Genomic DNA, 26,557 nt, shown 5'->3' on the forward strand with positions numbered 1-26,557 from the left:
CCGCTACCACTACACACAGCCATCAGCGGCCACGTCTCGCCCGCTACCACTACACACAGCCATCAGCGGCCACGTCTCCCCCGCTACCACTACACACAGCCATCAGCAGCCACGTCTCCCCCGCTACCACTACACACAGCCATCAGCGGCCACGTCTCCCTCGCTACCACTATACACAGCCATCAGCGGCCACGTCTCCCCCGCCACCATACATTAACGGCCACGACTTCGTCTCAGCGACACACACATCAGCGGAGAAGCCTCCACCGCTACGACACACTGATTGTGGTCAAGGGTGACGCGAGTGACAGCGAGCCATACACTAAGGCCTCCTTCTGACATGGCCTCCAGCTGGTGGTGGTGGTGACGGCGGGGCAGTAAAAGCAAGGTTCCCCCGGCAGGTGGAGGGGGGTGGGGAGAGACACTCGGGGAGGCGGCCACACCAGCTGTGCCCGCCCCACGCCCCGTAAATACGCCCTCGTATCAAAGCTTTTTTTCATCTTTATTTCTCAAAGTTTGGGAAAATTCCATTTTTTCCCCACGGGCCATTAGCGTCATATTTTTCCCATCAACCCCAGCTGATAATAAGACTCATTAACTAATAACAGTTGAGAGGAGAGACAACGTAATGTCGTCGAAGTATAGCCCTATCAATTCTCTCAGTGGTTGTCCACTGAGACAAATGGTCAAAGTGTTGTAACTCTTCTGAGGACATGACACAACACACACACTGGTTAACTGGTGTGGCCAGGACTAGCTACACCAACAGCATTACAATATGATCGTCACAACGCTCAGGTAGTTGCTGTCACTTGACTCAGTGTATCTCTGTTCTTCTGTGTCTTGAGATCCGTTCCCATCTACGTGGGGTGGATCACTTTCATACATCCTCTTACTTCACTCATCCACATCCTCAACCCAAGTCCAGTCTACCCACATCCACAACCCATGATCACTGTACCACGCTCACACATGCTTTTTGTCACTTATTTCACTCTGCACATTGACTGTGTTTTCTGTACACAAAACTGTTCCCGTATCAACGAAATCACATCATTTCTCCCGCAGCGTAAGCTGATAAATCTCCAGGGCTGTATCTCTCCATCTTACATCATGGTACATCATCACGAGCAGCCTGCACCATTCTCTCTACAAGGTCATACCATTATGAAAGCCTCTCCTTCACACATATTTCTATTAATTTCCTCACATCACATATCCTTCTCGCATCCCCATTCTTCAGTCTGTTTAGCCTCCCTAATTCTGACCATACTACAACAGTTGTCCATCGCTACTGCTCTTGTTCCATGTCGACCTACGAAAATTAAGTTTACACTCAGATATCAGAGTCTGGACCAGCAGTACTCCGTCATGTTGGCTTCTTGCTCGCTCTGCGCTTAAATTCCTGTCATTCATCAAACCCTTCAATCTACCTCCATTTTTCATCCCTCGCAAGACCACTCTCAGCTTCATCTTTGCCACAGTCATCCCAGTACAACTTCCAATCATTCATAATTCACTTTCCTTTGTAACAATCTTCACCACTCTGCCCATACAGACATCACCCAAGAGACTCACCATTCTACCCAACTCCCTCTGTGACTGAGTTAAACACTACTGCATTATCTGCATACAGCGACTGTGCAAACCTCCACTCAGCTTTACCATAATCTAGCACTAGCACTGCAATCAACCACCCCCTTCCCCCTCACCTCAGGCAATGCCTTACACATAAAAAACGCATAAAACACTCATGGCGTCACTGCACAACCATCCAGTAATACCATCAATTACTTTACCGCCATTATGAATTTTCTTTTCATGTAGTCCATAATAGTGTTAGAAAGTGACCAAGTGAGTGGCCTCTCAGACAACACAGTGCTACCTGCACTTCCAGTCGCCATAGTGTTATATACTCTTTCAAATACCACAGTGTTGGGTACAGTTTCTTTCACGTTTCTCTGAAACATTCGTCCTGACCCTTAGTGTGAGACTTTGGCCTCCACACACTCTTCTTCTTGAATCCATTTTGTTCAGGATCATGGGATGGGGTTCATTCATTCTCTTACCATGATCACTCAAAGGTCGACCACAAATTCAACCAATTAAACTATGAAGAATAATTTCCTTCAGTACTTCTTATAATAATCTATACTCTTCTTTATACTCATACAACCGAACAGTAGCTGCACTCCTCCAGGCATCAGGCAGGCCGTTGCCTCTCACACATACCAAACACTTTCCAAGTCAGTCCAACCTTCAACCACACCACGTCCCCCAACTTTTCTGTTGTATATATATATTATTGCTCTTCTCATCTCTCTCAAGTCTTCCTCTCCCAATATCTAGTCCTATCACAATGTCTTATAATGTGTTCACTATATTCTTCCCACCTGTACAACCTTCATCCTCAGTCCCTTAAGTCACACCACAGTTGCGTCTCATATTCTTCCTGTCCTTACATCGCTCTTCTGTATTTGCTTACCTCCTTCCAAAATAACTTTCTACTCAATTTCAAATTTTCATTCATCCGTTTCTCGAGATCCCATTTCCCTTTCTTTTATCAATATACAAATTTTCTAGCCATAACTTTACATTCTACAATGTTTGCCCTCCATTCATGAATATTTTCTGAAAAACCCAAATTTTGGTTTTGAAACTCTATCCTCTTCTCCTCAGCCCACATTCCATCATGTTTCCCATTAACAGTGATACCTGCCGGGCCGCACACCACCATGGTATCCTCTCTGGTGTGACGTTTCTCATGTGAGATATAGCAGCAGCATTCCACTCTGTAAGGTCGTAGTAACCACTGACTGAGAATGTAAACAAGAGACGTTCACTAACCTTAAAAATAGCTTGCAGTGTACGACGTTGCAAGTCCGTGAAAACCAGACGAGGCTTCTTGGGCGCAGGCTGCTGGTCGGGGTGGCTTTGTTGCTCCTCTTTCCTTTTGCAGGCTGTGGAGAGACAATGTGGTTAGTGGCGAGCTAAGGAAAGCGGCCTGCCCCACCTCCCTCACAGTATACCTCACCGTGCACGACTGCTCACACTCTGAGGCAGGGCAAAGTTAATGGAAGGACAATACCCGGGACCGAAGGATGGTAGGGATGGCTAAAACTCGTATATCATAATGTATACAAGCAACAACTTAGAGCATTAGGTACACACACACTCACACACACACACACACACACACACACACACACACACACACACACACACAAACACTCAACCTGGGCAATGATGACAAGGTGATGTTCCTCAAGGTTCACTGTTAAGGCCATTAATATTTCTAATGAATGTACGTGGCTTGCCAAACAAGGCAGAGTCGTACCTAAATATATTTTCTGATGACCAAAAATTATGAAAGAAATGTGAAATAACAGGAACTGAGAAATACTGAAAAAGAAAGATATAACAGTAGTCGGACAAATTTTAAAAGAAATTTTGATTTTGGAAAATGGAAAGTCGAAGAATATGGTACGGGGTTTAACCATACAATACTGTGAGTACAGTGGGTGCATCACAGGTCGGACCATGAGGGAGGGCATGAGTGTTGTCGGTCCACCGAACTTGTCACTAATTATCATCACGTGAGAAGGATAGTCAGGGTGGCACAGTGTGTTTTGGTCAACGTCAATATTACCAGCAGGTTCACGGGTGGTGGTGTGTTTAGAAAGATATACAGCACGTACATTTAGCCTGAGGTGCAATTCTCCATAACTGTGTTGTCTCCTCACATGAAGAGCCACGTAGAGTGTTGAGGAGGATTTGAATAAACGCGGTAATAACAAAGATCAGTTTCTGGAGTCAGAGGAGTCCAGAACAAGACACAACTAGGCAAGAGCAGTGTGTGGAGGGACGTGAGGAGTCCAAAACAAGAGGACACAACTGGAAGGTGGGCCAGAGCAGTGCGTGTGTGTGGAGAGACGTGAGGGAGGCACCTCCTCAGCGACAGAGCTGTGGACTCGTTGTGGGACAAACTGAGACAAAAATACGACTATCAATGGAAAATTCGAAACATTTATAATAACAATGTAAAGGTAAGAGGCGAGGTCCCTTGTGTGGATAACTTCCTCTCCGTATGAACAAACAGGTAATACCAACTAGGTGATAACACAGACACAGACACAGACACACACACACAATGGTAAGTAATCTGGTGGTGGGTCGTACTGTGGTCAGTTGTCTGGTGGTGGGTCGTACTGTGGTCAGTTGTCTGGTGGTGGGTCGTACTGTGGTCAGTTGTCTGGTGGGTGGGTCGTACTGTGGTCAGCTGTATCATGCAAGTTTCATTTTAATCCTGCGTCAAATTAAGGAGGGTCTTCCAGCTGACCAGAGGAAAAGCCAAAGGAGCTCTATGGCGGACCTCCCTCTCTTTTCCACACACGGAAGAAAGATACGGGTACATGTGTGTGTGTGTGTGTGTGTGTGTGTGTGTGAGAGAGAGAGAGAGAGAGAGAGAGAGAGAGAGAGAGAGAGAGAGAGAGAGAGAGAGAGAGAGAGAGAGAGAGGTAATACTGCCATTTCTTACTTTAAAAACCCCCACTTTGAAGTACTTTATGCTGCCATATAGATTTTGTAATTTATTCATCACACGGGTCTGCAGTGGGTTCCCCTGCAGGCGATCACCACTGAGTAAAGATTGTTGCAATAAAGCCAAACTAAACAAGACTATAAATCATTTAGTGGACCACTTTTGATCAAGGATTGACAAGATTTTCCCCAATGAAATATTTAATAGATAATAAATTCTATTTGATTTCTTTTATGACGTAACCAACATGTATGATGAAGGTTATACAGTGGATGCCGTGTATCTAAGTCTAAAAAGGCACTAGAGAGAGTTTCACATCAAAGATTACAAGGAAAAGTTATGTTACATGATACGCAATGGGATGTACTTCAGTGGTGAAGCGCAACAAGTGGTGTGCCACAGGGATGTATACATCCCAAAGACACTGATATCAAATAGGCTACGCTATAAGGTACCAGACGTTACAAAGGATTGTAAGCTTAGAGATAAAGCAACCACAGGAACTGAACGTTTACAACTGCAAAGTGATGAAGGCATATTAACAGACTGGACTCACAGGTGCCAAATGAATTTGAAAACTGATAAATGGAAAGTCTTACACATCGGCAATAAAGACGAGGAGAAATGCTGCATTACAAATTCTGCCGAACTACAAAATGTAAATTAGGAAAAAGAAGACTTAACGGTGATAATTTTCAACAACCACGTGCATGGCGGTGTCTAGCAACAACCACGTGCATGGCGGTGTCTAGGAACAACCACGTACATGGCGGTGTCTAGCAACAACCACGTACATGGTGGTGTCTAGCAACAACCACGTGCATGGCGGTGTCTAGCAACAACCACGTGCATGGCGGTGTCTAGCAACAACCACGTGCATGGCGGTGTCTAGCAACAACCACGTGCATGGCGGAGTCTAGCAACAACCACGTGCATGGCGGTGTCTAGCAACAACCACGTGCATGGCGGAGTCTAGCAACAACCAAGTGCATGGCGGAGTCTAGCAACAACCACGTGCATGGCGGAGTCTAGCAACAACCAAGTGCATGGCGGAGTCTAGCAACAACCACGTGCATGGCGGTGTCTAGCAACAACCACGTGCATGGCGGAGTCTAGCAACAATAGAGATAAACGAAATGTTAACTTCAAGAGCAGCACAGTCGACCTGTAGTTTACAACACTTAATCCTGAGTATGATTTACCGGTGCGTCGCAGCCTCCTATACTGTGTTCAGTTTGAGGTCCCGTCCATGCAGGGGAGGACAGGGTGGAGAATGTAGCGGAGAGCCACCACAATGATTCTTGGGCTGAGACACTAATCCAATGAAATCCGTGGCTTCCGTGTTGTCGTTGTGAGCGTCGCTCATCATGAATCAAACGCGAGCTCGCCAGGGTTCGAATCCTAGCAAGGGCATCTCAGTTGCCATAGAAAAAGTATGGTCACCAAAAATTATCAGAGGCTATCACAATCTCGATCTTAGCGGCGACTTAAGGCTAGATTCGTCTAACGTCAGCCGTAGTGATGAACACAAACTCGCCGGCAAACATTTTACAACTAAGGCGCAAATATTTTTTCCTTCAAGGAGAATATTAATATCGGGAGTGATCACGCGTAGATGAAGGCGACATCAGAGATATTCTAAAATAAATAACAAATACTTGACACGAAATGCGCATCATGGATACATTTCCTGATACTTCTCCCATGCTTCATCCCTCACAGTGTAATACAAAGCCTGGACTGGACCCACTGGTCTGTCGCTCTCTACCTTCCTATATATTCCTGAGTACAATAATGGACGCAGCCACACCACCACACCATACTCGCGCATTTACGATTCAACACTTGTACGGAAAAAATATGACAGTAAATCTACGACAGATTGTTACGAAAATCAGGAATTCCTAGATTATGAAGAATAATAATAAGAAGACGAAGAAGGAAGATCAGTGGGCAAGATATGCGGCGGGTTTCGGCTAAAGTATCGGCGGCGGGAGGAGCGGCCAGCAACTTAGCGGCGGCGGGAGGAGCGGCCAGTAACTTAGCGGCGGCGGCAACAGGAGCCGCCACCACCAGCGGCGACGGTGCCGCCGTGCTGTAGCGGTGACGGCAGCTGTAGCTGTCGTGACACCAAAGCATCCACGACAAATAGCAGCGATGGTAGCAGTGGCCACCAGAAGTAGCGGCGATGGTAGCAGCGGTCACCAGCAGTAGCGACGATGGTAGCAGCGGTCACCAGCAGTAGCGACGATGGTAGCAGCGGTCACCAGCAGTAGCGGCGATGATAGCAGCGGTCACCAGCAGTAGCGGCGATGGTACTAGCGGCCACCAGCAGTAGTGACGATGGTAGTAGCGGCCACCAGCAGTGGTCACCAGCAGTAGCGGTGATGTTAGTAGCGGTCACCAGCTGTACCAGTGATGGTAGTAGCGGTCACCAGCAGTAACAGTGGTGTTAGTAGCGGTCACAAGCAGTAGTGGTGATGTTAGTAGTGGTCACCAGCAGCAGTGGTGATGGTAATGGCGGCCACCAGCAGCAGCGGCGATGATACTAGCTGTCACCAGCAGTAGCGTTGATGGTATTAGAGGCCACCTGTAGTAGTGGTGATAGTAGTAACGGAAACCAGCCGTAGCTGTGATGGTAGTAGCGGTTAAGCAGTTATGGCAATGGCAGTAGCATACCCTAGCAGTAGCGGCGAAAAGTAGTAACAGCCACCAGCAGTTACGGCGATGGTAGTAGCGGCCACCAATTGTAGCGGTGATAGTACGAGCGGCCACCAACTGTAGCGGCATTGGGAGTAGCGGACACAAGCAGAAGCGGCGATGGTAGTGGCGGCCACCAGCAGTAGTGGTGATGGTATTGGCGGCTACCAGCAGTTGCGGCGATGGTAGTAGTGGCTACCAGCAATAGCGGCGATGGTAGTAGCGGTCACCAACAGTATCAGTGATGGTACTAACGGCTACCAGCAATAGAGGTGACGGCAGTAGCGGCTACAAGCAGTAATGGCAATGGTAGTAGCCGCCACCAGCAGTACACTGATGGTGGTAGCGGCTACCAGCAGTAGCGGCGATGTTAGAAGTGGCCACCAGCAGTATCAGTGATGCTACTAGTGGCCACCAGCTGGAGTGGCGATGGTAGTAACGGACACCAACACTAGCAGTTACGGTAGTAGCGGCCACCAACAGTAGCAGTTATGGTAGTCGCAGCCACCAGCAGTAGCGGCGATGGTACTAGCGGTCACCAGCAGTAGCGACGATGGAATTAGCGGCCATCAGCAGTATCGGCAATGATAGTAGCTGTCACCAGCTGCAGCGGTGATGGTATTAGCGGCCACCTGCAGCGGCGGTGATGATAGTAGCGGCCACCCTCAGGAGCGGTGATGGTAGCAGCGGCCACCCTCAGGAGCGGTGATGGTAGTAGCGGTCACCAGCAGTAGCGGTCACCAGCAGTAGCGGTGATGGTAGTAGCGGCCACCAGCAGTAGCGGCGATGGTAGTAGCGGCCACCAGCAGTAGCGGCGATGGTAGTAGCAACCACCTACAGAAGCAGCGATGGTAGTAGCGGCCACCAGCAGTAGCGGTGATGGTAGTAGCGGCCACCAGCAGTAGCGGTGATGGTAGTAGCGGTCACCAGCAGTAGCGACGATGGTAGTAGCGGCCATCAACAGTAGCGGTGATGGTAGTAGCGGCCATTAGCAGTAGCGGCGATGGTAGTAGCGTCCACCAGCAGCAGCGGCGATGGTAGTAGCGTCCAACAGTAGTAGCGGCGATGGTAGTAGCGGCCAGCAGCAGCAGCAGAAATGTTAGAAGCGGTCACCAGCAGTTGCAGCAATGGTAGTAGCGGCCACCAGCAGTAGCGGTGATGGTAGCAGCGGCCACCAGCAGTAGCGGCGATGGTAGTAGATGCCACCAGCAGTAGCGGCGATGGTAATAGCAGCCACCAACAGTAGCGGTGTGGTGGCAGCGTCAACCAACAGTATCGGTGATGGTAGTAGCGGCCACCAGCTGTAGCAGTGATTTGTAGTAACGGCCCCCAGCAGTATTGGCGATGGTAGTAGATGCCACCAGCAGTACTGGCGATGGTAGTAGATGCCACCAGCAGTAGCGGCGATGATAACAACAGCCAGCTGCAGCGGTGATGGTAATAGCAGCCACCAGCTGGAGTGGCGATGGAAATAGCGGCCACCAACAGCAGCGGTGATGGTAGTAGCGTCCATCAGCAGTAGCGGTGATGGTAGTAGCGGCCACCAGCTGGAGCGGCGAGGGTAGTAGCGGCCGCCAGCTGGAGCGGCGAGGGTAGTAGCGGCCACGAGCAGTAGCGGCGATGGTATTACCGACCACCAGCTGTAGCGACGAAGGTAGCACGGATACCAGCAGGAGCAGCAATGGTAGTAACGGCCACCGGCAGTAGCAGTTATGATAGTAGCGGCCACCAGCAGTAGCGGTGATGGTAGTAGCGGTCATCAACAGTGGCGGTGATGGTAGTAGCGGTCATCAGCAGCAGCGGTGATGGGAGTAGCGGCCACCAGCAGTAGCGGCGAAGGAAGTACGGGCACCAGCAGGACCATTGAAGGTAGCAGCGGCCACCAGCAGTAGCGATGATGGTAGTAGCGGATATCAACAGTAGTGGTGATGGTAGAAGCGGCCACCAGCAGTAGCGGTGATGGCAGTAGCGGCCTCCAGCAGTAGTGGTGATGCTAGTAACGACCACCAGCAGTAGCGGCGATGATAATAGTGGCCACGCTGTAGCAGTGATGGCAGTAAAGCCACCAGCAGGAGCAGTGATGGTAGCAGCGGCTACCAGCAGTAGCGGCGATGGTAGTAGTGGCCAAGCGCAGTAGCGGTGATGGTAGTAACTGCCACTAACAGTTGTGGTAATGGTAGTAACGGACACCAGCAGCAGCAGCGATGGCAGTAGCGGCCACCAGCTGTAGCAGCGATTGCAGTATAGCCACCAGCAGGAGCAGTGATGATAGTAGCAGCTAACAAATGTAGAGGTGATGGTAGTAACTGCCACCAACTGTAGTGGTGATGGCAGTAGCGGCCACTAGCAGTAGCAGCGAGGGTAGTAGCGGTCACCAGCAGTAGCGGTGATAGTAGTAGCGGCCACCAGCAGTAGCGGCGATGGTGATAGCTGCCACTAGCTGTAACAGTGATGGAAGTAGTGGCCACCAACCAGCAGAAGCAGTGATAGTAGTATTGGCCAAGCGCAGTAGCAGTGATGGTAGAAACAGCCACCAACAGTAGTGGTGATGGTAGCAACGGCCACCAACAGTAGTGGTGATGGTAGCGACGGCCACCAGCAGTAGCAGCGATGGTAGTAGCGGCCACCAGTTGTAGCAATGATGGCAGCAAAGCCACCAGCAGAAGCAATGATGGTAGTAGCGGCCAACAACAGTAGCGGTGATGTTAGTAACGGCCACCAACTCTAGTGGTGATGGTAGTAGCGGCCACCAGCAGTAGCAGCGATGGTAATAGCGGCCACCAGCTGTAACGGTGATGGTAGTAGTGGCCACCAGCAGTAGCGGTGATCCTAGCAACGGCCACCAGCAGTAGCGGTGATGGTAGTAGCGGCCACCAGCAGTAGCGGTGATTGTAGTAGCGGTCACCAGCAGTAGCGGTGATAGTAGTAGCGGTCACCAGCAGTAGCGGTGAAGGCAATACTGGTGAAGGCAGTAGCGGCTCCAACAGTAGAGGCGATGGTAGTAGCGGCTACCAGCAGTAGCGGCGATGGTAGTAGCGGCCACCGGCAATAGCGGCGATGGTAGAAACGGCCACCAGCTGCAGCGGTGATGGTAGTAGCTGCCACGAACAGTAGTGGCAATGGTGGAAGCGGCTTCCATCAGTAGCGGCGATGGTAGTAGAGGTCATCAGCAGTTGCGGTGATAGTAGTAGCGGCCACCAGCAGTAGCGGCGATGGCAGTAGCGGTCACCAGCAGTACCGGCGATGGTAGTAGCGGCCACCAGCAACATGAGCGACAGTAGTGCGGCCATCAGCAGTAGCGGTGATGGCAGTAGCAGTCACCAGCAGCAGCGGTGATAGCAGTAGCGGCGATGGTAGTAGCGGCCACCAGTAATAGCAGCGATGGTAGTAGCGGCCACAAGCAATAGCGGTGATGGGAGTAGCGGCTACCAGTAGTAGCAGTGATGGTAGTAGCGGTCACCAGCAGTAGCAGTGATGGATATAACAGCCAGTAGCAATAGCGACGATGGTAGTATCGGCCACCAGTGGTAGCGGTGATTTTAGTTGCGGTCACCAGCAATAGCAGTGACGGTATTCACGGCCACCAGCAGAAGCGGCGATGGTAGCAGTGGCCACCAGCAGTAACGGTGATGATAGTAGCGGCCACCAGTAATAGCGATGATGATAGTAGCGGCCACCAGTAATAGCGATGATGGTAGTAGCGGCCACCAGCAGTAGCGGCGATTACAGTAGCGGTCACCAGCAGCAGCGGCGATGGTAGTAGCGATCACCAGCAGTAACGGTGATCTTAGTAGCGGCCACCAGCAGTAGAAGTGATGGTAGTAGCGGTCACCAGCAGCAACGGCCACCATCAGTAGCGGTGATAGTAGTAGTGGCCACCAGCAGTAGCGGCGATGGTAGTAGGGGCCACCAGCAGTAGCGGTGATGGTAGTAGCGGCCACCAGCAGTAGCAGTGATGGTAGCAGCGGCCACCAGCAGTAGCGGTGATGGTAGTAGTGGCCACCGGCAGTGGCGGTGATGATAGTGGCGGTTACCAGCAGTAGCGGTGGTGGGAGAGCAGCGGCAACCAGCAATAGCGGTGATGGTAGAAGGAGCCACCAGCAGTCGTGCGATGATAGTAGCGGCCACCAGCAGTAGCGATGATGGTAGAACTGCGGCCACCAGTTGTAGCAGCGATGGTAGTAGCGGCCACCAGCAGTAGCGGTGATGATAGTGGTGGCCACCGGCAGTAGCTGTGGTGGTAGAAGCGGCCACCAGCAGTATCGGTGATGATAGTAGCGGCCACCAGCAGTAGCGGCGATGGTAGAAGCAGCCACCAGCAGTAGGAAACATGGTAGGAGCGGCCACCAGCAGTAGCGACGATGGTAACAGTGGCCACCAGCAGTAGCGGTGATGGTAGTAACAGCCTCTGGCAGTCGCTGCGATGGTAGTAGCGGCCACCAGCAGTAGCGACGATGGTATCGGCAGCCATCAGAGGTAGCGGTGATGGTATTAGCGGTCAAAGCAGTAGCGGCCACCAGAAGTAGTGACGATGGTAGTAGCAGCCACCAGTAGTGGTGCAATGGTAGTAGCGGCCAGCAGCAGTAGCGGCAATGGTAGTAGCGGCCAGCAGCAGTAGCGGCAATGGTAGTAGTGGACAGCAGCAGTAGCGGCGATGGTAGGAGAGGCCAGCAGCAGTAGCGGCGATGGTGTGGCGACCACCAGCAGTAGCGGTGATATCAGATGCCGTAATGGTTGTAGTTGACCTAGTAGTAGTGGAGATGGTAGTAGCTGCCGCTAGCAAGTAGTAGCGATGTTGTTAGCTGCCAAGAGCAGTAGAAACGATTGCAGTAACTGCCACCAACAATAATGGTGTTAGTAGCTGGCACCACTAGAAGTGGTTGCAATGGTAGAGGCTACCATTAGCAGTAACTGATACCAGCAGTGAAGCGATGGTAGTAGCTGACATCAACAATTGCTGTGAAAGTAATAGCTGTCATCAGCAACATCTCCAATAGTACTAGCGGGAATGTTCGTAGTGCCACCAGAAGCTATGATGGCAGTAGCTGCCACCAGAAGCTATGATTGTAGTAGCTGCCACAGAAGCTATGATGGTAGTAGCTGCCACAGAAGCTATAATGGTAATAGTTGCCAACAGAAGAAGCTATGATGGTAGTAGCTGCCACTACCAGAAGCTATAATGGTAGTAGCTGCTACCGGAAGAAGCTATTATGGTAGTATATGCCACAAGAAGCTATGATGGAGTAGCTGCTACCAGAAACAATTATGGTAGTAGCTGCCACCAGCAGAAGCTATGATGGTAGTAGCTGCCACTAAAAGAAACTATGATGGTAGTAACAGCCACAAAAAGTTATGATGGTAGTAGCTGCCACCAGAAGTTATGATGGTAGTAGCTGCCACTTGAAGCTATAATGGTATTAGCTGTCACTAGAAGCTATGATGGTAGTAGCACCAGAAGAAGCTATGATGGTAGTAGCTGCTACCAGAAGCTATGAAGGTAGTAGCTGCCACCAGCAGAAGCTGTGATGATAGTAGCTGACACCAGAAGATGGCATGAGTTGCCGCCAGAAGCTATGATGTTAGTAGCTGTCCCAGAAGAAGCTATGATGTTAGTAGGTGCCACCAGCCGAAGCTATAATAGTACTAGCTGCCATCAGCAATTATAGCGATGGTAAGAGCTGCCACTAGCATTATTGGCTATAGTAGTAGCTGCCAAAATCCGTATCGGTGACGGTGGTAGCGGCCACCAGCAGCAGCGGTGATGGTAGTAGAGGCAACCAGGATAAGCAGTGAAGGCAGTGGCGGCCACCAGCAAGAGGCAATGGTAGTAGCGGCAACCAGGATATGCAGCGATGGCAGTAGAGGCCACCAGCAGTAGTGGCGATGGTAGTAGCGGCCACCACCAGCAGCGGTGATGGTAGTAGCGGTCACCAGCAGTAGCGGCGAAGGCAGTAGCGGCCACCAGCAGAAGCGGCGATGGTATTAGCGGCTACCAGCATTAGAGTGATGAGAGTAGCGGCCACCACCAGCAGAAACAGCAACAGTAGTAACAGTAACTAAAATAAGCAGTGATGGTAGTAGCGGTCACCAGCAGTAGCGGTGATGGTAGTAGCGGTCACCGTCAGTAGCGAAGATGGTAGTAGCGGTCACCATCAATAGTGGCCACCATCAGTAGCGGCGATGGTAGTAGCGACCACCAGCAGTGGCGGTCACCAGTAGTAGCAGTGATGGTAGGAGCAGCCACCAGCGGTAGCGGCGATGGTAGTAACAGCCACCAGCAGTAGCGATGATGGTAGTAGCGGTCACGAGCGGTAGCGGCGATGTTAGTAGCGGTCACCATCAGTAGCGAAGATGGCAGTAGCGGTCATCACCGGTAGCGACGATAGTAGTAGTGGCCACCATCAGTAGCACAGATGGTAGTAGCGGCTACCAGCAATAGCGGCGATGGTAGTAGCGGCCACCAGCAGTAGCGGCGATGGTAGTAGCGGCCTCCATCAGTAGCGGTGATGGTAGTAGCGGCCACCATCAGTAGCGGTGATGGTAGTAGCGGCCACCAGCAGTAGCTGTGATGGTAGTTGTGGCCACCACCAGTAGTGACGATGGTAGTAGCGGCCACCAGCAGTAGCCGTGATGGTAGTTGTGGCCACCAGCAGTAGCGGTGATGGTAGTAGCGACCATCAGCAGTAGCGACGATGGTAGTATCGGCCACCAGCAGTAGCGGCGATGGTAGTAGCGGCCACCATCAGTAGCAGCGATGGTAGTAGCGGCCACCAGCAGTAGCGGCGATGGTAGTAGCGGTCACCAGCAGTAGCGGTGATGGTAACAGCGGCCACCAGCAGTAACGATGATAGTAGTAACAGCCACCAGCAGTAGCGGTGATGGTAGTAGCGGCCACCAGCGGTAGCGGTGATGGTAGTAGCGGCCACCAGCAGTAGTGACGATGGTAGTAGCGGTCACCAGCAGTAGCGGCCACCAGCAGTAGCGGTAATGGTAGTAGCAGCCACCAGCAGTAACGGTGATGGTAGTGATGATCACCAACAACAGCGGTGATGGTAGTAGCAGCAACCAGCAGCAGGGGTGATGGTAGTAGCAGCAGCCACCAGCAGTAGCGGCGATGGTAATAGCGGCCACCAGCTGTAGCGATGATGGTAGTAGCGGCGATGGTAATAGCGGCCACCAGCAGTAATAACAATGGTAGTAGCGGCCACCAGCAGTAGCGGCGATAGTGGTAGCGGGCACCAGCATTGGCGGCGATGGTAGTAGCGGCCACCAGCAGTAGCGGCGAAGGTCGGAGCGGTCAGCAGCTTTCGCAGCGATGGTATAGCGGCCACCAGCTGTAAAGATGATTCTAGTAGCGGCCACCAGCAGAGGTGGTGATGGCAGTAACGGCAAGCGGTGGCGTCGATGGTAGTACGAGTCACCAACAGTAGCGAAGATGGCAGTAGCGGTGATCGTAGTAGCGTCCACCAGCAGTAGCGGTGATGACAGTAGCGGCCACGAGCAGTAGCGGCGATGGTAGTAAGAGTCACAAACAGTAGTGACGATGGCAGTAGCGGTGATGGTAGTAACGGCCACCAGCTGTAGCGGCGGTGGTAGGAGCTGCCACCAGCTGTAGCAACGATGGTACTAGCAGCCACCAGCTGTAGCGGCGATGGTACAAGCTTCGACAAGCTGTAGCGGCGATGTTAGCTGCCACCAGCTGTATCGGCAATGGTAGTGATTTCTACCAGCTGTCGTGGCAACGGTGGTAGTTGTCATTGGCAGTAGCAGTGATGGTACTAGCTGCCATCAGCAGTAGCGGCGATGGTAGTAGCTGCCACGAGTTGTAGCGGCGATGGGAGAGTTTGTCACCAGCAGTAGTGTAGATGATAGTAGATGCCACCAGCTTTAGCAGCGATAGTAGAAGCTGCCACGAACAGTAGCAATGATGGATGTAGAGGCAACTAGCAGTAGAGTTCCTGGGAGTAACAGCCACCAGAAGTAGCTGTGTTGGCAATAGCTGCCACCAGCTATAACGGTGATGGTAGCTGAGGCCAGCAGCTGTAGCGGTGATGGTAGAAGCGGCCACCAGCAGCAGCGGCGATGATAGAAGCAGCCACCAGCAGTAGCAGTGACGGGAGTAGCGGCCACCAGCAGTAGCGGTGATGGTAGTAGCGGCCACCAGCAGTAGCGGTGATGGTAGTTGCGGCCACCAGCTGTAGAGGTGACGGGAGTACCGGCCACCAGCAATAGAGGTAGTAGCGGCCACCAGCAGTAGCGGTGATGGTCGTAGCAGCCACCAGCAGTAACGGTGATGGTAGTGGCGGCCACCAGCAGTAGCGGTGATGGTAGTTGCGGCCACCAGCTGTAGAGGTGACGGGAGTAACGGCCACCAGCAGTAGCGGTGATGGTCGTAGCAGCCACCAGCAGTAACGGTGATGGTAGTGGCGGCCACCAGCTGTAGCGGCGATGGTAGTAGCGGTCACCAGCAGTAGCGGTGATAGTAGTAGCGGCCACCAGCGGTAGTGGTGATGGTAGCAGCGGCCTCTAGCAGTAGCTACGATGGTAGTAGTGGCCACCAGCAGTAGCGGCGATGGTATTAGCGGACACGAGCAGTAGCGGCGATGGTAGTAGCGAACACCAGTAGTAGAGTGATGGTAGCAGCGGCCACCAGCAGTAGCGGCGATGGTAGTAGCGGCCACCAGCAGTAGCGGCGATGGTAGTAGCGGCCACCAGCTGTAGTGACGATGGTCGTAACGGCCACCAGCAGTGGTGGCGATGGTATCAGCGGCCACCAGCAGTAGCGGCGATGGTAGTAGCGGACACCTGTAGTACAGTGACGGTAGTAGCGGCCACCAGCTGTACCGGCGATGGTAGTAGCGGTCACCAGCAGTAGCGGTGATAGTAGCAGCGGCCACCAGCTGTAGTGGTGATGGTATCAGCGGCCACCAGCAGTAGCGGCGATGGTAGTAGCGGCCACCAGAAGTAGCGGCGATGGTAGTAGCAGACTCCAGCTGTATTGACGATGGTCGTAGCGGCCACCAGTAGTGGTGGCGATGGTATCAGCGGCCACCAGCAGTAGCGGCGATGGTAGTAGCGGCCACCAGCAGTGGTGGCGATGGTATCAGCGGCCACCAGCAGTAGCGGCGATGGTAGTAGCGGCCACCAGCAGTGGTGGCGATGGTATCAGCGGCCACCAGCAGTAGCGGCGATGGTAGTAGCGGCCACCAGCAGAAGCGGCGATGGTAGCAGCGGCCACCAGCTGTAGTAACGATGGTCGAAGCGGCCACCTGCAGTAGCGATGGTATTAGCGGTCACCAGCAGTAGGAACGATGGCAGTAGCGGTCACCAGCAGCAGTGAAGATGGTAGTAGTGGCCACCAGCAGTAGGAATGACGGTAGTAGCGGCCACCAGCAGTAGCGGCGATGGTATCAGCGGCCACCAGCTGTAGCGGCGATGGTAGCAGCGGCCACCAGCAGTAGCGGCGATGGTATCAGCGGCACTAGCAGTAGCGGCGATGGTATCAGAGGCCACCAGCTGTAGTGACGATGGTCGTAGCAGCCAGCAGCATTAGCGATAGTATTAGCGGCCACCAGCAGTATGAACGATGGTAGTAGCGGCCAGCAGCAGTGGCGATGGTGTCTGAGGCCACCAGCAGTAGTGACGATGGTAGTAGTGGCCACCAGCAGTAGGAACGATGGTAGTAGCGGCCACCAGCAGTAGGGGTGGTAGTAGTAGCGGCCAGCAGCAGTAGCGGCAATGGTATCAGCGGCCAGCAGCAGCAGCGGTGATGGTAGTAGCGGCCAGCAGCAGTGGCGGTGATGGTAGTAGCGGCCAGCAGCAGTAGCGGCGTTGGTAACAGGGCCACTAGCTGTAGTGACGATGGCCGTAGCGGTCAGCAGTAGTAGCGATGGTATTAAAGGCCACCAGTAGTAACGGCGATGGTAGTAGCGGCCACCAGCAGTAGCGGTGATGATAGTAGCGGCCACCAGCAGTAGCGGTGATGGTAGTAACGGCCACCAGCAGTAGCGGTGATGGTAGTAGCGGCCGCCAACAGTAGCGGTGGTGGTAGTAGCGGTCACCGGCCGGTAGCGGTGATGGTAGTAGCGGCCGCCAGCAGTAACTTCGATGGTAGTAGTGGCCACCAGCAGTAGCGGTGATGGTAGTAGCGGCCACCAGCAGTAGCGGCGATGGTAGTAGCGGTCACCAGCAGTAGCGGTGATGGTAGTAGTAGCCACCAGCAGTAGCAGCGATGGTTGTAGCGGCCACCAGCAGTAACGACGATGGTAAAAGCGGCCACAAGCAGTAGCGGCGATGGTAGTAGTGGTCACCAGCAGCAGTGACGATGGTATTAGCGGCCACCAACAGTAGCGGCGATGGGAGTAGCGGTCACCTAGTAGTAGCGGTGATAGTAGTAGCGGCCGCCAGCAGTAGCGGCGATGGTAATAGCGGTCACCAGCAGTAGCGGCGATGGTAGTAGCGGCCACCAGCTGTAGTGACGATGGTATTAGCGGTCACCAGCAGTAGCAGCGATGGTATTACCGGTCACCAGCAGTAACGGCGGTGGTAGTAGCGGCCACCAGCTGTAGCGGTGATGGTAGTAGCGGCCATAAGCAGTAGCGCCGATGACAGTAGCGGTCACCAGCATTAGGAACGATAGTATTAGCGGGCATCAGCAGTAGCGATGATGGTAGTAGCGGCCATCAGCAGTAGCGGCGATGGTGGTAGCGGCCACCAGCAGTAGGAACGATGGTTGTAGCGGTCACCAGCAGTAGTGGCGATGGTAGCAGTGGCCACCAGCAGTAGGAACGATGGTAGTAGCGGTCACCAGCAGTAGCGGTGATAGTAGTTGCGGCCACCAGTTGTAGTGACGATGGCAGTAGTGGCCACCAGCAGTAGCGCCGATGATAGTAGCGGAAACCAGCAGCAGCGGCAATGGTGGAAACGGCCACCAGCAGTAGCGGTAATGGTAGTACCGGTCACCAGGAGCGGTGACGATCGCAGTAGCGTCACTAGGAGTAGTGACGATGGTAGTAGCGGCCACCAGACACAGCGGCGATGAATGCAGCCTCCATCAGCAGTAGCAGTGATAGTAGTAGCGGTGATGGTGATAACGGCCACCAGCAGTAGCGGTGACGGTAGTCGCAGCCACCAGAAGCAGCGGCAATGGTAGTAGTGGCCACCAGTAGTAGCGTTGATGGTATTAGCGGCCACCAGCAGTAGTGGTGATGGTAGCAGCGGTCACCAGCAGTAGCGGCGATGGTAGTAGTCGCCACCAGCAGTAGCGGCAATGGTAGTAGTGGCCACCAGTAGTAGCGTTGATGGTATTAGCGGCCACCAGCAGTAGTGGTGGTGGTAGCAGCGGTCACCAGCAGCAGCGGCGATGGTAGTTGTCGCCACCAGCAGTAGCGGCAATGGTAGTAGTGGCCACCAGTAGTAGCGTTGATGGTATTAGCGGCCACCAGCAGTAGTGTTGATGGTAGCAGCGGTCACCAGCAGTAGCGGCGATGGTAGTAGCGGCCACCAGCAGTCGCGGTGATGGTAGTAGCCTCCACCAGCAGTAGCGGCGATGGTAGGAGCGGCCACCAGCAGTAGCGGTGATGATATCAGCGGCCACCAGCAGTCGTGGTGATGGTAGGAGCGGTCACCAGCAGTAGCGGCAATGGTAGTAGCGGCCACCAGCAGTAGCGGTGATGGTAGTAGTGGTCACCAGCAGTAGCGGTGATGTATTAGCGGTCACCAGCAGTAGCGGCGATGGTAGTAGCGGCCACCAGCAGTAGCGTTGATGGTAGTAGCGGCCATCAGCAGTAGTGGCAATGGTAGTAGCGGTCACCAGCAGTAGCGGCGATGGTAGTAGCGGCCACCAGCAGTAGCGGTGATATTATTAGCGGTCACCAGCAGTAGCGGTGATGGTATTAGCGGCCACCAGCAGTAACGGCGATGGTAGTAGCGGCCACCAGCAGTAGCGGTGACGGTAGTAGCGCTCACCAGCAGTAGCGATGATGGCAGTAGAGGTCACCAGCAGTAGTAACTATGGCAGTATCGGCCACCAGCAGTAGTTGTGATGGTAGTAGCGGTCACTAGCAGTTGCGGCGATGGTAATTAGCGGCCACCAGCAGTAGCGGGGATGGTAGTAGCGGCCACCAGCAGTAGCGGGGATGGTAGTAGCGGTCACCAGCAGTAACGGTGATGGTAGCTGCGACCACCAGAAGTAGCGGATGGTAGTAGCGGTCACCAGCAGAAGCGGTGATGGTAGTAGTGGCCACCAGCATTAGTGACGATGGTAGATGCGGCCACCAGCAGTAGCGGTGATGGTATTAGCGGCCACTAGCTGTAACGGTGATGGCAGTAGCGGCCACCAGCAGTAGTGACGATGGTAGTAGCGGCCACCAACAGTCGTGGTGATGGTAGTAGCGGCCACCAGTTATAGCGGCGATGGTAGTAGCGGCCATTAGTTGTAGCGGCGATGGTAGTAGCGGTCACGATCAGTAGTGGCGATGATAGTAACTGCCACCAACAGTTGCGGTGATGGTAGTAGCGGCCACCAGCAGTAGCGGTGATGGTAGTAGCGGCCACCAGCAGCAGCGGTGATGGTGGTAGCGGCCACCAACAGTAGGGTGATGATAGTAGCAGCCACCAGCAGTAGCGGTGATGGTAGTAGCGGCCACCAATTGTAGCAGTGATGGTAGTAGCGGCCACCAGTAGAAGCGGTGATGGTAGTAGTCGCCACCAGCAGTAGTGACTATGGTAGTTGTAGCCACCAGCAGTAGCGGTGATGGTAGTAGCGGCCACCAGCAGTAGTGGTGATGGTAGGAGCGGCCACCAGCAGTAGAGGTGATGATAGTAGCGGGCACCAGTATTAGCGGTGATGGTAGTAGCGGCCACCAGTTGTAGCGGTGATGGTATTAGCGGTCACCAGGAGAAGCGGTGATGGTAGTAGTCGCCACCAGCAGTAGTGACTATGGTAGTTGTGGCCACCAGCAGTAGTGGGGATGGTAGTAGCGGTCACCAGCTGTAGCGGCTACGGTCTCAACAGAAGCAGGAGACGGTTGGTAAAAATGCATTTGTTAATCAGATTAGCTGGAGGGACGGCATTAATGAGATATGATATAAGAACCATAATTATGCCAGTGCACGGAAGGGCCGCCAGCCTGGCTTAGGAGCGACGAATTATATCAAAGCATCTCTTGATTTAGCCCGCGGTAATAACCGATTGATTGCTGCGCCAAAAGTAAATTCCCCGACGATAGGGACGTGTTTAGCGGAGATTTAATGTGTATGTATCCAAGGCTCATTATCACCCGTCGCGCTCCCCCGTTAACAAATGTACACAGACGTATTTTCAATAATTTAATGAGAAGGATGTTTTATGGGGCAGCCGTTGGGGAATGGGGGGTTGTGGAGGAGACGAGGGGTTGACCAAGGCGGTCAACACGCCCAGCTCCTGCTGCACACCTCGGCCGCAGACACTCCCACGCAACGCCTCCTGTTTTCATATTCCTCAACCGCCAATGTTCCTGGTTCCCGAACAGTTAATAGAATATTAAGGGAGAAACATTGCGAAAGAAAATCGACAGAAAAATTGCAAATCTACGACGGAAAAAAACCGTACGAAACCTGCGGACAATTATAGGTCGTGAGGCGCGCGGGTCGGAGGGTCGGCGGCGGCGGCGGCGGGAGAGTGTGTTCGTACACCGTCATTGTTTCGTGGTGTGAAAGGCTCGCCAGCTTCCTCTGAATACACGACCCACCACGATTTTTTCCACGCCTATTCACCCATTTTCCAATCACTGTGGACTACACAAAGCCAAAATAGACCCGAAGATACAAAAGATAGCCAGGGCCAGAGTGGGGAAAAAAGTGAAAAATATGAGATGATGCGAAAATGAGTATGGAGGCAGAAGAGGGCGGCATCCACAGCCTCACACCTGCCGCCGCCACCAACAATGAGGACCATGTCTGCTTCCCTCCACGCATTATTTCCCCCAACCTAAAATGAGGTGCGTCTTGATGTTAGCGGGTCCGGGGCGCTCCGGCCCGTGCTGGGGATGGTGGATGACTTCATGTTTGCTGTAGCTGCTGCTGACGTAAATTACCTTCATGGTGGTCAGTCCAGTTTTTCAGTAGTGATCAATATACTTATGAATATATATATATATATATATTCTCTTTTCTTTTCTTTCAAACTATTCGCCATTTCCCGCATTAGCGAGGTAGCGTTAAGAACAGAGGACTGGGCCTTTGAGGGAATACCCTCACCTGGCCCAATTCTCTGTTCCTTCTTTTGGAAAAAAAAAAAAAAAAAAAAAAAAAAAAACCGAGAGGAGAGGATTTCCAGCCCCCCGCTTTATATATATATATATAAAGGTGAAATCGCAATTTAGTTGACAATTTTATTTAACGTTATTTTACAATGCATGCGTCGCTACGTGTTCCACGGAGACATTGCCCCTGATGAGGCGGACTGTCTCCATGAAACATGTGCCACATGTATAGAAAAATGACACTTTAAATAAAATGATATGAACAACTGAATTGCGATTTCACCTTCCTAGCTATCGGCAAACACAATACAAACGACTTCCCAACTCACTCGTAGATCCTCATCCTCCGGACATACACCCATCAGATCCCACACACTCCCCAGACAAATACGAGTCACACTTCCCCGCTTACAGCCTCCCATCACTGTGACACCACAAACATCACTCACCATATCTCAAGACCCTTCATGCACATGATGCAACTACCGTAAAGAAAACACTGAGCGATTACTGCCAAGAACCACAAAGATAATGAACCACAAAGATAATGAACCACAAAGATTCGAGGGTTTTCGTAATACTTCACGTCTTTAAGCATATCGTCACTTCGGTGTTCCTGATGATGTGAATCATTACGAAAGCGATCGAATCTTCGTGTTTCATTTTCCTTGCGGCTAACCGCATATTCGTGAATCACGTGTTGTCCTGCGATTTATCTGTACACGCACACACACAATATATATATATATATATATATATATATATATATATATATATATATATATATATATATATATATATATATGTATATATATAGTGGTATTACCGGACTCAGCCTGCTTCATGTTATATCGCGAGTGGAAAGTCATCTCTGACATGGCTGTTATCAACGTTAGATGATGATACTGAGGACAGTATCGTGAGAGAAGTTCTCGCTTCAGAGAGGTCCATCCTGTTGCTGCTACTGAGTGCAGCGCAGTCTTGGATTTGCTGGAGCCCCTAGGTGGGGTTCCTCGGGCTATATTATTATAATAATAATAATGATAATAATAATGATAATAATAATAATAATAATAATAATAATAATAATAATAATAATAATAACAATAATAATAATAACTGTTAATCACTGGGGATATGGGAGAAATAATACTGCCTAGGTATCTCCAGCAGGTCAAAGAAAACGATTTAGATGGAGCAGGAGCTGGGATTGGAAATCCTCCCCTCCTGTACTACTTTCCAAAGACAGGAACAAAGAGAGGAGCTGCGTGAGGACTCCCCCCTCTATAGTTCAACCATCTGTCCCTAGTGTTACCTCGCTCATGTGGAAAATAGCAAAAGCGTACGAAAAAAAAGATTCAAACTTGGTCGCCGTTCAAATCCCGGTCGCTTCCCATGACCTGGTTCAATCCACTGATAGCACGTCGACCCCTGTATACCACATCGTTCCAATGCACTCTATCCCGTACACACCTTTCATCCTCTTGCATGTTCAGGCCCCTGTCTCTTAATATTTTTTCACTCCATCTTTCTATCTCAATTTGGTCTCCCCTTTCTCCTTGTTCCTTCTACTTCTGACACATACTTGTTCGTCAACTTCTCCACACTCATTTTCTCCGTTTGTCCAAACCATTTCAGCACACTCTCTTCATCTCTCTAAACCACACTCTTTATTACCATGCCTCTCTCCAACCCTTTCATTACCTACTCAATTCAACCATCTCACACCACATATTGTCCTCAAACATTTAATTTCCAACACATTCACTCTCTCCGCACAGATTTATCTATAGCCCATGCCTCGCATCCATATATCATTACCGGGACTACTATACCTTCAAATACACCCATTTTTGGCTTCCTATATAACGACCTCTCTTTCCATATATTCCTCAATGCTCCCAGAACCTTCGTCCCCTCCCCCAACCCATAGCTCACTTCCACTTCTATAGTTCCATCTGTCGCCATGCCCACTCCCAGGTATCTAAAACATTTCACTTCCTCCAATCTTTATTATTCCATCCAAACTCGTACCCCTAACTAACCTGTCCTACCTTGGTAAACCTAATAATCTTACTTTTGTTCACATTTACTCTCAACTTTCTCCTTTGAAACACTTTTCTAAACTCAGTCACCAACTTCAGCAGTTCTCAAAGGAATGTGCAACCAGTGTCATCAACAATCAACAACTGACTCAGTGCCCAGGCCCCCTTCATCCCCTAAAACCGCATAGTCACCCCTCTCTCCAAAACTCTTACATTTACCTCCCTCACCACCCCATCCATAAACAATTAAACAGCCATGGTGACATCACACACCCCTACCACAGACCAACTTTCACTTGGAACCAGTCACCTTCCTCTCTTCCTACTCGTGCAAACCCCTTAAACCTTTCATAAAAATTTCTCGCTGCTTTTAGCAGCTTTCCTACCACCCTACATATTCTTATCACATTCCACAAGGCATTCTATTAACCCTATCATAAGCTCTCAGCAGATCCATAAACGCCGTATACAAATACTTCTGTTTCTATAAGTATTTCTCAAACACATTCTTCAAAGCAAACATCTGATCCACCCACCCACCCACCCACACACACACACACACACACACACACACACACACATATATATATATATATATATATATATATATATATATATATATATATATATATAATGGTGGAGTCGAGTGCGTGTTTAGTGGCGGTGGTCGTGGTGTGTCAGGGAGGAGTTTGAAAGGTGAATGTCAGGCTGCCGCTGACACGTACTGGGCGGCCGGTACCTCATGTGGCACACCGAGTGTCCCCTCTAGCGCCTCATCACGCGGAGCGTCGAGTGCCCCTCCTCCTATGACACCTTAAATGCTCCCTTCTCTGGAGTCTTGGGTGCCCCCTTCTGTGGTGCCTTATGTGCCATCCTCCAGCAATACCTTGATAGGCTCCCCTTGAGGCCACACGGTGGATGACAGACTCACACAGTTGCCTCCTGCAGTACACTAAGGTAATCACGTGCAACAATGGACAATTTCAAGCATACTTAGCTATAATTCAGTTCGCGATGGGACTGGTTTGTGTCCCAGTGACAGGTCTTGGGGTTCAAGCTCCTGCTGACAGTTTCTAAGTATGTTTTCCTAGTGCAAGGCAGTCCCAGGAGAGGGCGAGGCTGAAGGTGTTAGGTCGGAGGTCCTGAGCCGGGGCGGTGGGCTGATCAGCCGGGGGAGACTGGCCCAGATAGCAATAAACAAGTGATGGGAACTTTAAAGATTCATTAAAGTCGTGGGGGATCGTGTAGTTAGCGGCCGCTCCTCTGATCCCGACCACACCTTCCACCTACCACCTCTCCTACTGCAGCCAGCGAAACCCCGGACGGCCCCTCCACAGGTCACCCTATGTGTCTCCTTTCCTCAGGTCGTCCCACCCCCTCGCTTTCCCTTCGTTAGGTCTCCCTCTGAAGTGTGGTCCTCCAGAGGTTGGCCATCTGGGTCAGTGTCCTCCAGGGCGCGGTACGTACTCAGGGGGATGGTCTGCCGGGATTGGCCTTCCGGTGTGCTCGGTCATCGTCTTGCCTCGCTATCCTCCCTCAGGTCTTCCTTATCCCCGATTACCCCTCACTCTGGACTCTCTTTTCCTCTTGGCATCCCTCCCTCAGGACTTTCTTCCCTTCGCTATCCCTAACTAAGGTGCTCCGTTCCCCTCTGCGTTCCCCAAAATCTTCGTTCCCCTTAAGGCTTCTTCCCCTCACCAACTCTTCCCCTTGTTATCCTGGCCAACCAACCACATACCCCTGCCGTACTTGCTATCCTTGTCTGAAGGTCTGAGGAGTTCTTCCTCCTCGCTATTCTTCTCTTGGCTCCTCCTCACCTTCACTAACTTTCTCGCCAGTCGTCCTTCCCCCTTGCTCGCCAACCTTGTCATCGGTCCCCTGCCGGCCCCGCCAGGTGTTTGATGAAGGCGTGGTGGAAGTTGGAGGCGTGGGGGGCGTGTGTGGAGGCGAAGTTGCGTCGTGTGGTGGAGGTTATTTGTGAGTGTGGGCGGTGAGGATGGCCGCCTCGCCTGCCGCCCCGCTATTATCCGACGCCTCTCGGTGTCCGCCCTCCGCTGGTGGACGATTGTGTCAAACTTTACCGCTGACCAGCCTCTTCCTTCCCCACCTGATCCCCCTTTTACGAATTAATTTGTGAGCGTTATTATTACGTGTGCGTGAGACTGGGCGGCCCAGGTGAGCGCCACCAGCCCGCCAAGTCCCCGTTCCGACCAACATATACTTCGGCAGGTGCTCACAAGAACTGGTCTTCTATTGTCTCTCACATCATTTAAAATATTCTTGGAAAGGGGCCTAACTGTGGCCTTATTACCACCCAGTCCAGTCACGCGTCGGGAACACACACAAGAATGAATTTCTTTATTGATTTTATAATAGTATTGTGTTATGTATTACCATCAACATTATCAAGAAGAGGTCGGGTCTTGTATGACTACACCATAGTTTGTAGTGCTCCTCAGGTATTATATGGATGCCATTCTATTTGTTCTTATTGAAACATCTATACATAAATCCCGGTGGCCGGCTCATTTATATGCATATGTTCCTCCTATATATCTGGCATGGAGGCACTTTTATGTGGGTGTATTTATACCCGAGACTTCCTAAGGCTCCCCTACCCTGTGCCATCTTCCCCTACCTCAGTACACACCCCTGCCTCAGGCCCAGCCTCACGTTGTTCTGACTCTCCTACACCCAACACACACCCCTCCCTCAGGCCCAGCTTCACGTTGTGCTGCCTCTCCTACACCCAACACACACCCCTCCCTCAGGCCCAGCTTCACGTTGTGCTGCCTCTCCTACACCCAACACACACCTCTCCCTCAGGCCCAGCCTCACGTTGTGCTGCCTCTCCTACATCCAACACACACCCCTCCCTCAGGCTGACTCATATGTGAACCCCAGCATGAGCTGCTATGGTATGAAGGTTCTAAGTGTGGGGTTGGAGTATTGTGAGGTTAGAGCAGAATACAGGTGGAGGAGTGAGGTAGAGTGCAGTCCTGAGGGTAGTTGGGGTAATATTCCAGCCC

The 26,557-nt window shown here is 51.8% G+C and overlaps 1 protein-coding gene across 27 annotated transcripts in view; it reads right to left on the bottom strand.

Moving 5' to 3' along the window:
- Positions 1-26,557, bottom strand: part of LOC139750871 (one cut domain family member 2-like) — a 636,939-nt gene that overhangs the window by 11,055 nt on the left and 599,327 nt on the right. For all 27 annotated transcript variants that reach the window (XM_071665708.1, XM_071665712.1, XM_071665710.1 and 24 more), the window contains one exon: positions 2,848-2,960. In XM_071665708.1, coding sequence (XP_071521809.1) covers positions 2,848-2,960 — 113 coding nt within the window. The remainder of the gene's footprint in view (positions 1-2,847; positions 2,961-26,557) is intronic.

The sequence above is a fragment of the Panulirus ornatus genome, chromosome 10, assembly GCF_036320965.1.
Source record: "Panulirus ornatus isolate Po-2019 chromosome 10, ASM3632096v1, whole genome shotgun sequence".
In the NCBI taxonomy this organism is placed as follows: Eukaryota; Metazoa; Arthropoda; class Malacostraca; order Decapoda; family Palinuridae; genus Panulirus; species Panulirus ornatus.